Source organism: Mytilus californianus, unplaced genomic scaffold (assembly GCF_021869535.1).
Source record: "Mytilus californianus isolate M0D057914Y unplaced genomic scaffold, xbMytCali1.0.p SCAF_1, whole genome shotgun sequence".
Lineage (NCBI taxonomy): Eukaryota > Metazoa > Mollusca > Bivalvia > Mytilida > Mytilidae > Mytilus > Mytilus californianus.
Genome location: NW_026262581.1, coordinates 76,006,471 through 76,020,414, shown reverse-complemented (window position 1 = coordinate 76,020,414; position 13,944 = coordinate 76,006,471). Strand labels below are relative to the sequence as shown.

General features: G+C 32.5%; 1 protein-coding gene across 1 annotated transcript in view; it reads right to left on the bottom strand.

Moving 5' to 3' along the window:
• Positions 1-13,944, bottom strand: part of LOC127707392 (TPR and ankyrin repeat-containing protein 1-like) — a 59,254-nt gene that overhangs the window by 9,135 nt on the left and 36,175 nt on the right. Inside the window, exons 14-20 of the mRNA XM_052211873.1 lie at positions 12,462-12,875; positions 11,555-11,648; positions 9,647-9,865; positions 8,300-8,625; positions 7,612-7,776; positions 5,485-5,731; positions 484-3,566 (exon numbers count right to left, since the gene is read on the bottom strand). Coding sequence (XP_052067833.1) covers positions 484-3,566; positions 5,485-5,731; positions 7,612-7,776; positions 8,300-8,625; positions 9,647-9,865; positions 11,555-11,648; positions 12,462-12,875 — 4,548 coding nt within the window. The remainder of the gene's footprint in view (positions 1-483; positions 3,567-5,484; positions 5,732-7,611; positions 7,777-8,299; positions 8,626-9,646; positions 9,866-11,554; positions 11,649-12,461; positions 12,876-13,944) is intronic.

Here is a 13,944-nt window from a genome sequence, read left to right as displayed (position 1 = left end):
ACCTTTCTTAAATTAGCCATTTATAAATTTAGAAATATTTAAGAAACTGAGGTTCCAACTCTCTCAGGCAAAGTTGACCTTAGATGGACTTGGCTATTAATTTTTTTTCATTAAGCTTTTTTACAGATTACAGTACTTATAAAAGCTTGGTATTCAAATATTTGGCCTTGAGTGTTTCAGATGAATGTAAATCCAGAAATGCATCGGACGCATACAATTTATAAAGTGTTATTTTCATTTCTTTATTATTCAAAGTTTGTACATTTAATTATATGTTTTTTCCCTCATTGTTGAAGGCAGTACGGTTGCATATAATTGATTAAATTCGCTTCATTTGAACTTTGGTGGATAGTTGTCTCATTGGCAATCATACTTGATCTCTTTACTCTTATATTTATAAAACAAATCTATGTGGAAATGTAAAACTTATTGTAAATAGTTGTTTGTGATTGATTAAAGCAATACATTTGATTGTTACAATACCTTTGATTGTTTACTGTAAATTTCAGATACCCATTGAGATATCTCTTTCATGCTACCAATGATTTCTTTGGATTTTTGAAGCACTGTAGTGTTACCCCAATCCTTCGTCTCCATTATTTTCCTTATGATATTCTCTAACTCCTCGTGAGAAAAAAGTAAATTTGTCACTTTTAACGTAAAATCTTTATACCAGGTTTTTGCTGCTGTTGAACGTAATTCATATTTTTCAATAAACATATTTACGACATGAAGATCTTCTTTTATTTCTATGACATACTGTTCTTTGAAAAAACTAAATTGTTTTTGTTTCTGGCAGTGAGAATAAAGTGTCATGTGACTCTGTTTTTGTGAGAGTTCAGTGACTTCTTTTAAAGCATTTGCATCAAAAATCTCTGACTGATGACCATCCATGCCTTTAATTAAATGGAGAGACCCTGCCTCTAGAGGAGAAGTTGGTTGTCTGGAGGAATTATCAATATATTTGCGTGTGACCTCGGCATAACTTGCATGTTTAGAGGACTCTTTTTGTACATCTTGAAAAACTTCCCCACATATTCCACACATTTTATCATCTACTACAATATCTGCAAAAATTCCCATTTCATCTTTCAATTGTTCCTTCCTCTGATATTTTTCACAAAGATCGCTCAAGATTTTGCATTTTCTAATGAGCAAAAAAATTCGAAAACATTTTGCAATAACGACAGCAGCTTTGTTTCTTTTGTTTTCATCTTCTAACTGTATTCTAACTGCCTCTACGTCTGTACTTTGCTCTTCTACCATATGAATGTCCTCTTCCACAACTGTTTTCTGTTGAGCTAGAACTATTTGAGGATTATCTACTACAAGTTTAGTTTCAGGTGAACTAAAAGTGGAACTAAACATGGTAAATTCCTGCAGTGGTTCTGAGACTATCCCATATCTTCTGTTCTGATTTTGATCCCATCGACATAATAGAAGATCGTCATCTCGTTCATGAATAAGGATTTTTAGGCAATGAACAATATCTAAAACACTACTTGAACATTTAATCTTTTCTAATGCTCTTAAAAGCCTTTTAGGACTATGTAAAGGCAGTTCAATTCTGCAGAGTTCTCTGATAACGTAGGTTTCTGATTTTGAGTAAACTGTCATTCCCATATTGGCTAACAATATCAAACTTAAAACAAGGACTCTTTCAGCAATACCTATAGCATTAATAGCATTTGCAGTATACTGGACACCAATGATTTCTTCTTCCTTCTGATCATCACCAGTCTGTACTTCCTTCATTGCTTCTGAAAGGTTTTGGAAGACCTTTCTGATTACATTCAACCTGTTATCGGTGCCTGCTAACATTCCAACAAACCTTTCTATTCTGTTTCGAATTTTATCTGGTTCTGGTGCATACTTTTGACGTGTTATTGATTCGAATGTTGTAATCCCATTTTCTTTCATGTAACTTGAATCAATAAAATAGACTAATGTTATGTATGATGACGGTACAACAAACCATGAATCAGGATTTAAAGAGAATTTACTTTCCATACATAACGAAGTCGTTGTGAAAAATTCTGTCCACGTAAGTAAAAGGGTAAGATCTGGAAGGATAAGTTCAGAGTTTGAATGTCTTACTTGTTGTATGAATTTTGCAAACAAAATCAAAGCCTCCCTGGAATTATTGCGTGAGGAAAACATTTCTCTATAAGCATGCAAGAATTGACTAACAATGCAGTATACTGTTCCTCCGTCATTTATTAAGAATCCTATATCATTCACACTTGAAACCTGCAGTCCCCTCTCATTTAATTCTTCTTGTACATCTTTTTGAAAATTGAAGACTAATGTTGATATGAGAATAGGAAGTTTCATAAGCTTCAACAGAAATCCCATTTCCATAAACAACTCTGTATTTCTTTCTCTCTTTAGATTTTTCTTTTCTTTCATGAACTCATATTCATGGTCAAAGTATCTCTTCATACACATCTGAACATTTGAATATTCGGTTAAAGTTGTTTGCAAATCCATAGCTTGGTTAATTGTGTCAGAGATACCTGAGCCGTGTCTAAAATGTTGAAATAAGTCCCCTACCAACAATTTACATGAACAATATTTGTTATTGATAAATTCACCAAAAAGGCTTTTTATTTCACTTCGTATATTTTTTTTTAACAAATTTGCAATCCCTTCATCAACATAATACTCCATTTCCATAAACAATTGATCAAGTTCTATCAATTCCCTGAATTCATTCACGGTAATCTTCTTATGCAAACCATCACAGCAGTCACTTTCCGTGTTCTTTCTCAACCCTGCCGTGTACAAAGGACACTGCGCGAACTTTCTGTGCTGTTTATAAATTTCCCCTTCTATTATCTTAAACCATTCTTTGGCTCGCCTTATCAAATGTTCAGCAATTACAAGTGTAGCATCTTGGGTTTTGATTTCTGCTTTGGCAGTCCTCAGATCGTTTTCTGAAACATATCTTCCTATAACTAGTTTCAATATTCTTGGCTTATGCTGTGGGTTGAGTACTAAGTTTGTGCCTGAAATTGTTTCTAATCCATAAAACATGAAAATCTGTTTCAAATATTCCTTGTCTAATAATGTTTCAGCAGTAAGGATAATTCTCAACACTTCAAATAAATCTGGCATTGCATTGATGACCCTATATAGATTTTCTCGGTTAGATAAATCTGAATGATTAACCATCCAGTTTGAACATTCTAATTGTCCAGCTTTATATTGCTTCCGCTGCTTGAATGTAAAGTTTGCAAATGCAGTTGTAATTCGCTTAGTATCATCTGTTAACTGTCCTAATAAGAGTTCTGCCTCTCCGGCTCCATGCTTGGGGTTATCAAACTTGTAACATGTACTTCCGGTGAGATTATGATACAGGTCAATAGCCGATTGTAAATCTTGTTTTACTTGATCAAGTTTTTCAGAGGTTCCACTTCCATCCGTATTGATAGTACATTCTACAGTGGCAATCGTGATTTGACAGTAGCCAACAAAATCTTTCTCTTCAATGTCTCTGAAAAGGAATAATGCTTTCCTGATTTGTCCTTGTTTTAAGTATAATTCAGCGGCTTCTTTTATACAACCTGAAAAGAAAAAGAAAAAGAAAAACAAGCATAGTGGATATTGTAGACATTGCATAGCAGTACCTTCATCTGTGTTGTACAAAATGACGGAAAGACGGAAACCAAGTGATGAGAAAAGTTCACTTTGATCTTTGAGCTGAAAAAAGGGAGACACCAAGAATAACCATTTCTTTGACTGATATCACCCACAAAAAATCCTTTGAATACAGGTTAAACGATGTTTTACATATTTTTGATATTTAAATCAAATCAAACAGACCTCGAAAAATCGTCATTATACTATTGCACTTAGATGTCTGTTTATTTATTTAAATGTTTGTTTCGGGTTATACGACCGTTGGTAGTCGATGGATAATTCAATGGCGTCTAAAATGTGTACCAAATGATGATACATTATATTGAGTCAATCCACTGTTAATTGTTTTTTCTAATTTGTTTGGATATGCAGCTTAGTATGCTATAAATCAAATATGCGAATTAGAGTCAAGTCAGTGAACAAAAATTTAACAGCTAGTTCCCATTTAAAGTTTCTCTTCTCAATTATATTTTCAGGATAATTTCTAAAAACACTTAAGCTATCAAACCATTAATTCATGGCACCATATATTGTATATTTTTTTAAGATCTTCTATTGATGATCATGTTTTATGTGTACGATTTCTTTCTTTTTATAAATGTTTATACCACTAAACATTTTCTAAGAATCTATGTTTAAAGACAAGAATTAAGATAAGGAGTTAATCGATAAATTTAATGAAATTGATGATTTGTAAGTAAGAGGTTACTGATTATTTTTGCATGTAACAGTTTCTGTTTTAAAACAAGACAAGATAAGACAAAAGACAGAAATGCCAACATTTAAGCAAAATAACTCCTATAATGAGACAATAGATAGGTTACCTAGTCAAATAGGTATGCTTATAGATAATGTAATCAGATCATTTTTACATTTTTGCTTATAAATTCTATCTATTAAGAAAAGCTTTCACTATAATAAGATTACATGCAAAAATTTAAGGCCAATAACTCCTTAAACAAACCACTTGATGTTTTAAGTTAAATTAAAACATTTTTAGATTTTAACTTTCTGGACATTTTTTCCCTGTCATATTGTCTATACCAACATCAGATTTTCAAAATATTAGACAGCTGTTAGACCCTTATGTTCAGCCATGGTGACACTGTTAGTTGAAGGAATGAAATGACTTTAATTATCTAAACTGTCAAAGAGAAACTTCTGTAATGTTTTATTTCAATTAGATCAGCAGTTGCAGAGGAATAAAATATTTGCAGAAGCTAGTGGATGAAATACAATGAAAACCAAATGATATTAAATACTGATACTGGATCATGGCTAAACTGAAAATAGGCGTTAACGATTTTATGGCCAGAAAAGTATAGCAAATATCTGGCAGAACACTCAAAACATAGATCTTATCAACCAGTTTAAAAAATTAATTTGTATCAAGATAACAGTATATCTAAGAATTGAAAGTATTTTTCTGTAATTTTCTTGTGGTTTAAGAGCGTTGACCGAATCAAATTTTGTATCTAGCGCTTCATATTAAGAATGTGTGCACGTTCAATGCCTTTACACCACTATAGAATTACAAAAATAAACTTCAATTCTACAATTTTCAACTACATTTTTATATTACAACCATAAAATTACAATTTAAATCGAGTCTTTCGTTTGTTTTTCTATCCATTGTTTTATCATTGCCATGGATAGCATGTACAGTCATTAATGTTGAATTTTATACGGAAATAAAATATAACTTTCGGACTGCCTCGGCCAATCAAAATTACGGAATCGTATAAAACTTACATGCAATGAAATTATTGTAAGATAAAATATTAGTAAATTTTTCGAATTTTGTGCAGTTATGACAAGGTAACTCTCACATATTCTTTTTACCATTATGCATTAAAATCTCTGCAGCATGTGACATGTAATTATTCTTTGTAGTGTGAAGGTTCATCAGGAAATTTATTCTGTGGTCAATATTTGGTAATCTGTTTAAAGATGCCAACATTCTGCCAATATTGTTTGTTGAATGATACATGTCTGCTGCTGCAAAGGCAAGCTGTTCTTCTGTGTGTTTTTTTACTGGTGCATGATCAATGAGATGTTGAGGAACAGACTTGCCTGTCTCTTCAAATTCCTAAAAAGAGAAAAATAAACGTGTTGATTAGAGATAATCAATATTGTTAACACAATTAACTTAAATGAGCAATTCATTTTACATAATGTCGACCAAATTTGTCTTCGAAATATAGTAATAAAAATTCAATATTGAAGTAAATCTTAATTGAAAAAAAATTAAATTAAGTGAAATATGATATATGCAATATTTTGATTTGAAGGTTTTTTAATCTTAGATTTATAATGATAATAAGTAACAACATTGACTAGTTGCTACCTGTTAAATTATTCCTTCATTTAGGTAGTAGTGGATTTCAACAACAATAATAATAGCTTTTTATATTGGAACAGGATCTGCTTACCCTTGTAGAGCACCTGAGACCACCCCCGGTTTTTGTGGGGGTTCGTGTTGCTCAGTCTTTAGTTTTCTATGTTGTGTTTTGTATACCGTTATTTGACTTTGGTCGTTTTTCTTTTTGTTCCATGGTATTGTCATTTTTCGACTTATGTGTTTGATTATCCCTTTGGAATATTTCGTCTCTGTTTTATACCAAAAGAAAATGTTAATGTCAATCTGTTTTCGAAAGTATTTGGATATGACCTCGTTTTGGTTTGAGTATTTTTGTAAACCAAACACACAAGACCAGTCTGCAATAAAGTAGATATATACTTTCATATATAATAATTTTTTTGTTTGCAAGATAGTTCACATATAAAAAGTAAAATTTGTAAAAAATATTAAATCTTGCTTTCCCCAAAAATTACTGGGGCAAAAACTAAATTATTTTCATATATCGAATAGGAAAACCTTTTTGATGAATGAATTAACACCTTGTCAATAACCACTAATGATATTTTCAACAGGGATTGCTCAGAGTAATCGTTTTATATACAAATGGAAAAATTGAAGAATCCGTTCTTGTTTTCTATTCATTTCACAAACAGTGCATAACTGGTTGATTTGAAGTAGAGCCTAAGATAGTTGTCTCCCATGAATCAAACACATATGTGTTAAATTGATCTCCCCTCATCAGTTTAGTTAGTTATAATCCTTATGAAAGAGAGGCGAAAGATACAAAAGGGAAATTCAAACTGGAAAATCAACGGACATCATGGCGAAAAAAAAGACCAAAATGACAAACAACATTACACAAAACACAACCAAGAAAACCAAAGACTGAGCAACACGAACCACACCAAAAGTCCGGGGTGACCTCAGGTGCTCTGGAAGGGTAAGCAGATCCTGCTCCACATGTGGCACGGCCACCCATCGTGTTTAGGTAGCAATTACTTTTATGAAAATGTGACATTATATTTGACACTCAGAAGTACCAACTGTTGGTGACAACATTCCCTTACAAATTGAATTGAATTGAGTTTGCATGAATTGCCAAAAAAACCCGCAACAACTATTATGAAAACTATTGACGAATTTGTGTGCGTTGCAAGTACATTGTGTATTTTACCGAGTAAATAAACATTCAATAAACTTGCAGAAGTACCGTATAGGTGTTTGATAATTCCTGGAAACCCAAGAAATCAATGCTATATAAATATACCAAAATATTTGCAAATTTCACCTTTGGGTTTTAAATGGTCTGCTGGTCTATTGGTCTAGCAGGAGTTGTAGGCAAGTGTGTGTCCACCTTACAACAATAGTGTCTTGTTTTGGATATTCAAAAAAACCAAAACTGAATGAAATTAAACATTTAAATTCGTAGAGCATTGTCTGAAGGCTTCATGAGGTCAGTTACATTGATCTGTGACTTCGAAGTGATATGAATGAAGGTACATGAGCCAATTTGAATCATAGAGAAAAACAATTTTCCTGTTTGGCCATAAGAAACAAGAGGCTCTATGTGATAAAAAATTGAATACATTTTTTCTACATAATATTACCTTTATCTGTAACTTGTATCTTTTCAATATGTCATTTGCCATGTCAAATAATTTATGGTCATACAATGTAGATATTGCCTTGTCAAAGAATCCCAATCGCTCATAACAGGCACTACTCTCTATTGGGCGTTTTAATTTTCTGTAAGTTTCTGCAGCTTTGTCCAACTAAAAGTAGTAATTAAGGCATTGCTTTATCACTTAAATAAAGATGATATGAGAGTAGTTAACAATTATCGTAGTGTCAAATATTTTCATTCAACTGTTGGTAAGAAAATAAATGATTATTATTTTGCTAAATAAATTGTTACAGTAACACGACTTCCTATTTCCTGCCCTTACCTTTAACATATAAAGACTACATCTGTAATGTAAGGCCACTAAATACTATTAACTATAAGCAAGCAACAATATACTGTTAAACTGATACTAAAAATAATTATACTGTCATTGTCAAAACAATAGACTGTTGATTTATTGAAACGATTGCTAATCTACCCTACCTCCTGAGGTACAATTATTATGTTGTGGATATTTCACTGTATAAAACAATATACTACAAAGTATGTGGTATTACCAGCCCTATGTGTTATGATTATACGTTGAATCATGCTCGTTTAATGTACGTAGCTTTTTTATTTAAATATTAATATTGTTATATTTTTGTAATATTTATATTAAGCTATCGTACTTGTCCCATTTTTTCGTACACATAAGCCATAAGCTCCTTCTCTCTAGCATTCTGTAAACAAATCGCAGCTTTTGCAGGAAGCTCAACTTCCAGATATTGTTCAGCAGCCAACAAGAACTCCTCCCTCATCAGAGCAGAATTGTCCTTAATTCTCGAAGATTTCAGTGCCATCTGATGACACATAGCAACATTTGCCATATAGTAATCTCCTCCTTGTCGATAACTCTTAGCAGCTACTTCATACAAATTATTCTTCATGAAGTCTTGGGCTCTTTTTATCCAGTCCTCTGGAGCAGATTCCTCGGCAAACATTCCACTAGTGGATACTAAACAATCATATATACAATTAATTTATTTGTCACACAAAATGTTGTCTTGAATAATAAATTGATACCGGTAAAAATAATTTCAAATAACTTGTTTTTAATGTTTTTTTTTGTTACAACATCCTCCAAATTTTAGTTGTTGTTTCTAGAATGAATTATAATGACCTTGACAGTTTGCTTCTAATTTAATTTGGTATAATATGCAGGAAGAGGTTCAGCTCAGCCTATAACGATCAATTGAAATAAGTCAGCCGATAAGTTCTTTTATAACTGACTGTGTTAGTATACTTTTTATGAATATTTTGGTATCTGTTCTATAGTTCATTTCTTTTAGACACTGGAAATATCATCCTTATTCCTTTTTTTAATAACAAATGTAAGTACATCAACTACTCTATATAACTTATCAAATCATGGATTGACACCAATTTTATAACAACATGAATCCAAAACAATTTGATGTGGTTTTGACAAAAAGAAAATATTAACAAGACAATTGCAATAACCATCATCTATATAATATGACCTTTGATCAAGATTATGTCAAATCTTTGGATCGATGATTATATTTTCAGTGTAAAAAGTGAGTGTTTTAGAAATTACATTCATTGGCTAATTAGAGAACAAAAGTTTGGAGAGTCGAACAATACGGAGTTGGAAGAGTTGTACCAGAGTATTCATTAGGAACAAAAAAATATAAGATTAAAGCTTGATTGCATACATTGACATTAAGACATGATAATGGTCTACAGTCCTCACACATTCATTAAAAAAGAGATTTTCAAAATAATATTTCAGAAATATGCCCCTTATTTTTTCAGTACATGTATTAACTGTGAATGTTTAAAATATCACAATGAGTCAAAACACACTATCGGATCATTTTAACTATGAACCAATCTGGCAATATTTAAATTACATGTCTGTTATTTATCATTATTGATGGCCCTGATATAATGTCAAGCTTTGATCTTTTCTTTTTGGTAGCATTACCCAGGTGTCTAGCACCCACTAAACTTACAATTCTGTGCATCTTCAATACTGATGACTTTGACCAAATGTTGCGCTTTGAAATACTCAAACATTGGTGCTCTTTTTTCTTTATCTTCATCAAAGATCCATACATTCACCCTAGCTCTTGTTACTGCAGTGTACAGATGCTTTAATTCAGAGTTCAACAGTTTATGTTGGTTAGGATCAAAGGTTAATGCTCTGGGTCTGTCTTTCTGTTCCAAAATTTCTAGCAAAACATATGATGCAGTTTAAAATAATTGTACAGGAAACACATCAAAGAAAAATAGAAAAAGGCTAACGAAGGTTACCAATCAATTTTATAGAAATTCTAAGGGTCATAATTAAGTCATGGAAATGTTTTTAAAAACTTGAATATGTAAGTACTACATAAATCTGCTACATATTTATATGGAAATGCATAAAAGAAACTAACCATGTTTGGCTGTTTTGTTCCTTAGTTCTACTAATACTATAATAGCCATGTAAGTATATTGACAGAAAGATTAGACATAAATTAAAAAGAAATGGTTCTAACCAATTTTATTTCTAATTGGTCTACAGCTTAAGAGAAGTTGATTGTAGATATTTGGTAGCCTCGTTTAAATTAACGAACAATCCGCCTTATGTTCAAAGAGTTAAAAACTAGAATTAGCCTGTGGAGATATGAATTGAAATACTGCTGTTTCAAATCTTTGGAATGTGTGTATACTTTTCAATTAATTACCTGACATTTTAACTAAACAAATTGCGAAAAAAATCATTCGATTTACAGACGCTTACCCTGGCGAAGCACCTGGTCTCGCTTTACGTTTGGAGTTTGCTACCAATCTTTGTTAGTTTTCGAGATAATAGGCAAAAACTCGAAAATTATAAGTAGTAAAAAAAGTCAAGTAGGGCAATAACTCTTTTAGGAAGTCGACAAATGGTTTCAGTTGTAAAGACATAATTGTAAATTTTGTATAGCTTGGATTTAGTTCTGATTACAGTTTCTGCCTTTATATTATAGTTTTCGATATAATAAGGAAAATCTCAAAATTTGTCGGATTTTCTCTATCTGTTATGGTTTTCAAGGTATTAGTCCCTCTGTGCATTTTACCCTGATGTTTCATTTTTAGCCATGGCGGTCATGTTAATATATTGACAGCAACATAAACACAAACTTGATAGCCTAAGGATCCTTTGATATAAAAACCGATAGTAAGCTGTGGTATGATTGCCAATGAGACAACTCTCCATCAGAGACCAAATGACGTAAAAGGTCACAACTAAGTTAAGTTTTATTCGATCAGTTGTTTAATAGAAAAAATTTGAAAAAGCTAACATAATATCCCTTTGGTATCTTTCGCCTGTCTTTTACAGAGACGACAGACACGAAGTAATGGGAATAGCTCTTCTGGACCTTCGGGCAAGGTGAGCTGCTAAAGATGTTGAAAACGAAAACTGATGGTAAAACAGACCAATTCTGAAATAGATTCTTATGAATGCACTGTGTAAGCGTGGTCCAAGAGAGTTTGTGATGATCGAAAAAAAAGGTAGAAAGTAGGGTTAGCCTGAGTCATCTGGATGGAGAACAGATATGATATTCTTGGATATCCAATAACTTGAGCCAAATTTGTAAGAACATGACAAGTAAACCAAATAGCTAACCATTACACCAAAAATGTTTATCGATAAACTGAAAGTATCTGTGAAATGAACATTTATGCAGACTGAGACTGACATATATTTCTTCAACATTTACATCAAAGCTAAAGTAAGTATTCATTACACCAGATGAGAATTATTGACCAAAACCTGATATTGATATTTGTATTAAGGTGTCTTTTGCAGAACTCGTCACAAAAACATAATATAATGTTTTCAAACTTTGCCAAAATGAAATGTTCATTGAAAATAATTAAATAGTGAAACTGACCTGAGCTAATCTTGACCAAATTTTCTGAGGAAGTTTTATCACTGCTACATAGTTTCTCCAAGAAATCTGTTATTACTCTCCATTCTTTTGTAGCCTGCAGAAAAATCTTCATTTGATCAAAAAAGAACAATCAACATTTCAAAAATATTTAACATTTTTCCTTTCAGTTAAGTACTGATAAAACATACAGTTATACACAATTTTTATGTTTTACAAAACGGAACTCACTGTGTCTTGTCTTGGTTGGTACGTGGGTTAGTTTAAAAGTAATTCTGCTTACAACTCTATGTCAGTTGTCAAATAGAGTGATAGGCGAAATAGTGCTGACAATCCGGAAATTGACAGTCACAAACACATTTTAAAATATAGTTGTCACCCTTTGCCGCTAAGCAATAAATGGTAGTGGCAATCAATGCATCTATGCTATTAACAATATACTGCTTCGCCGAGCGCAGCTGGATACGAACGCAGAGGTCCAACTCTGAACAGTTGGGGCAAAACTGGACACAATATTCAAGCTTGATACAGGTCTGAATTTGGATTGTAATTAAATATTTGACACATTATAGGTTTCTGACACAGAATAAATGTAATCAAAGAACTTGAAATTGGTTATATGATTTGAATTTATATTCAATTGAAGATTTTTTGCTGTTGTGCAATACACTGTGCTGTTGCGCAATACTTAGTAAATCTGTTTTCAGACTATATACAAAGAATTAGCAAAAAAAAAAAATGTGACACCCAATTTTTCTTTGGAAAATTTACAATTTCTTAAATCTTGAGAGAAAAAACATTGACACCCCCCCAAATTTTTTTGCGGTCGTATATAAATGAAAAAAAAGACATTGTTTCCCTTGATGGAGTCAAATGATAAATTCACACATTTTAAACATTTCTTTCTTACCTGTGAATCCCTGAAAAAATTGTAGAGCAAAATATCATCAAATTCCAGACCTTTGGCTTCATATATTGTCAATATAAGACCACACTGCAGTTCTTCTGGAACATTCTCTCTTGCTGCATCATTTACAACCAAGATGGCTTGATGAGCTCCAAACTCGATGTGAGAGGTCTTACGTTTGTTTCCTCTGAGTAACAGAGCCAAGTCACTGAAGCTACACGACTCTAACAATACTGGTTTTGGTCCATGAAAGAGTCCTTGATCTTTGTTCAGTCTGTCAAAGGATTCTGGGAAGAATTCAACCAGAATATCAATGATACACGAAGCAAGAGAGAGAATTCCTTCATGTGAACGGTAATTGTGTGTGAGCTGGTACACTTGCTCAGGAATCGCTATACCAGATGTTTTGCCCATGGCCTAATTAAATGAAATAAAATAATATATAAAAAAACCAATCATGGACAAACAGAGGAGAACATATCCTACCAATCAGATGTTATTCGAATAACTACTTTGTTTTGCAAAGTCATGTGGCCTTTGACCTCATATGAAAATAAGAAAATGTGTCAATAAGATACCATGCCACGTATGCACTATCACATCTCCATATATTCAGTGAACCATGAAAGTTAAAGTCAAATCCCTTCCTTGATATATATTGTGACATCAACTTTTTGTAAACTACCATATATAATAACTCTAACCTGGAACGGGATTGACACGCTAACAGTCAAACAGACAGACTTATAAATGAACAGAAAATCCCGCACCCGGAGGCGGGCTTCAGCTGGCACATAAACAAAATGTGTACTAGTTTAATGAAAATGCACGTCACACTAAACTTCAAAACATATAAATGAACTAAAATTAAAAAAACATACAAGACTAACAAAGGCCAGAGGCTCCTGACTTGGGACAGGCGCAAAAATGCGGCGGGGTTAAACATGTTTTGTGATATCTCAACCCTCCCCCTATACCTGTAGCCAATGTAGAATAAACAAACACACAGCTATACGCACAGTAAAACTCAGTTTAAAGAAGTCCGAGTCCGATGTCAGAATAGGTAACAAAAGAAACTAAGCAAAATGACAATGACATAAATTAACAAGGGACTACTAGCAGTTACTGACATGCCAGCTCCAGATCTCAATTAAACTGATTAAAAGATTATGTCTTCGTCATATGAAAATCAAGCACAATTCCTCCCGTTAGGGGTTTAGTATCATACCATAATAAAATATATGAGAAGAACATAACCCGTATCATGCCAACAACTGGTTTTAGAATAAATGTTTATTTCCGATGCAAAAAAACCTATGAGTGAATCAATATTAATACCAAAATATGCAATCTTTAATGATCTGACATCATTATCGTAACTATATCCCTCTGAATAAGTCGATTTAAAGGTTTGGTTAGCTTTTGAGGTGAATGTCGACATTTTTGTGCTTTGTATAGAATATTACTATAAAAAATTGGATGTAAT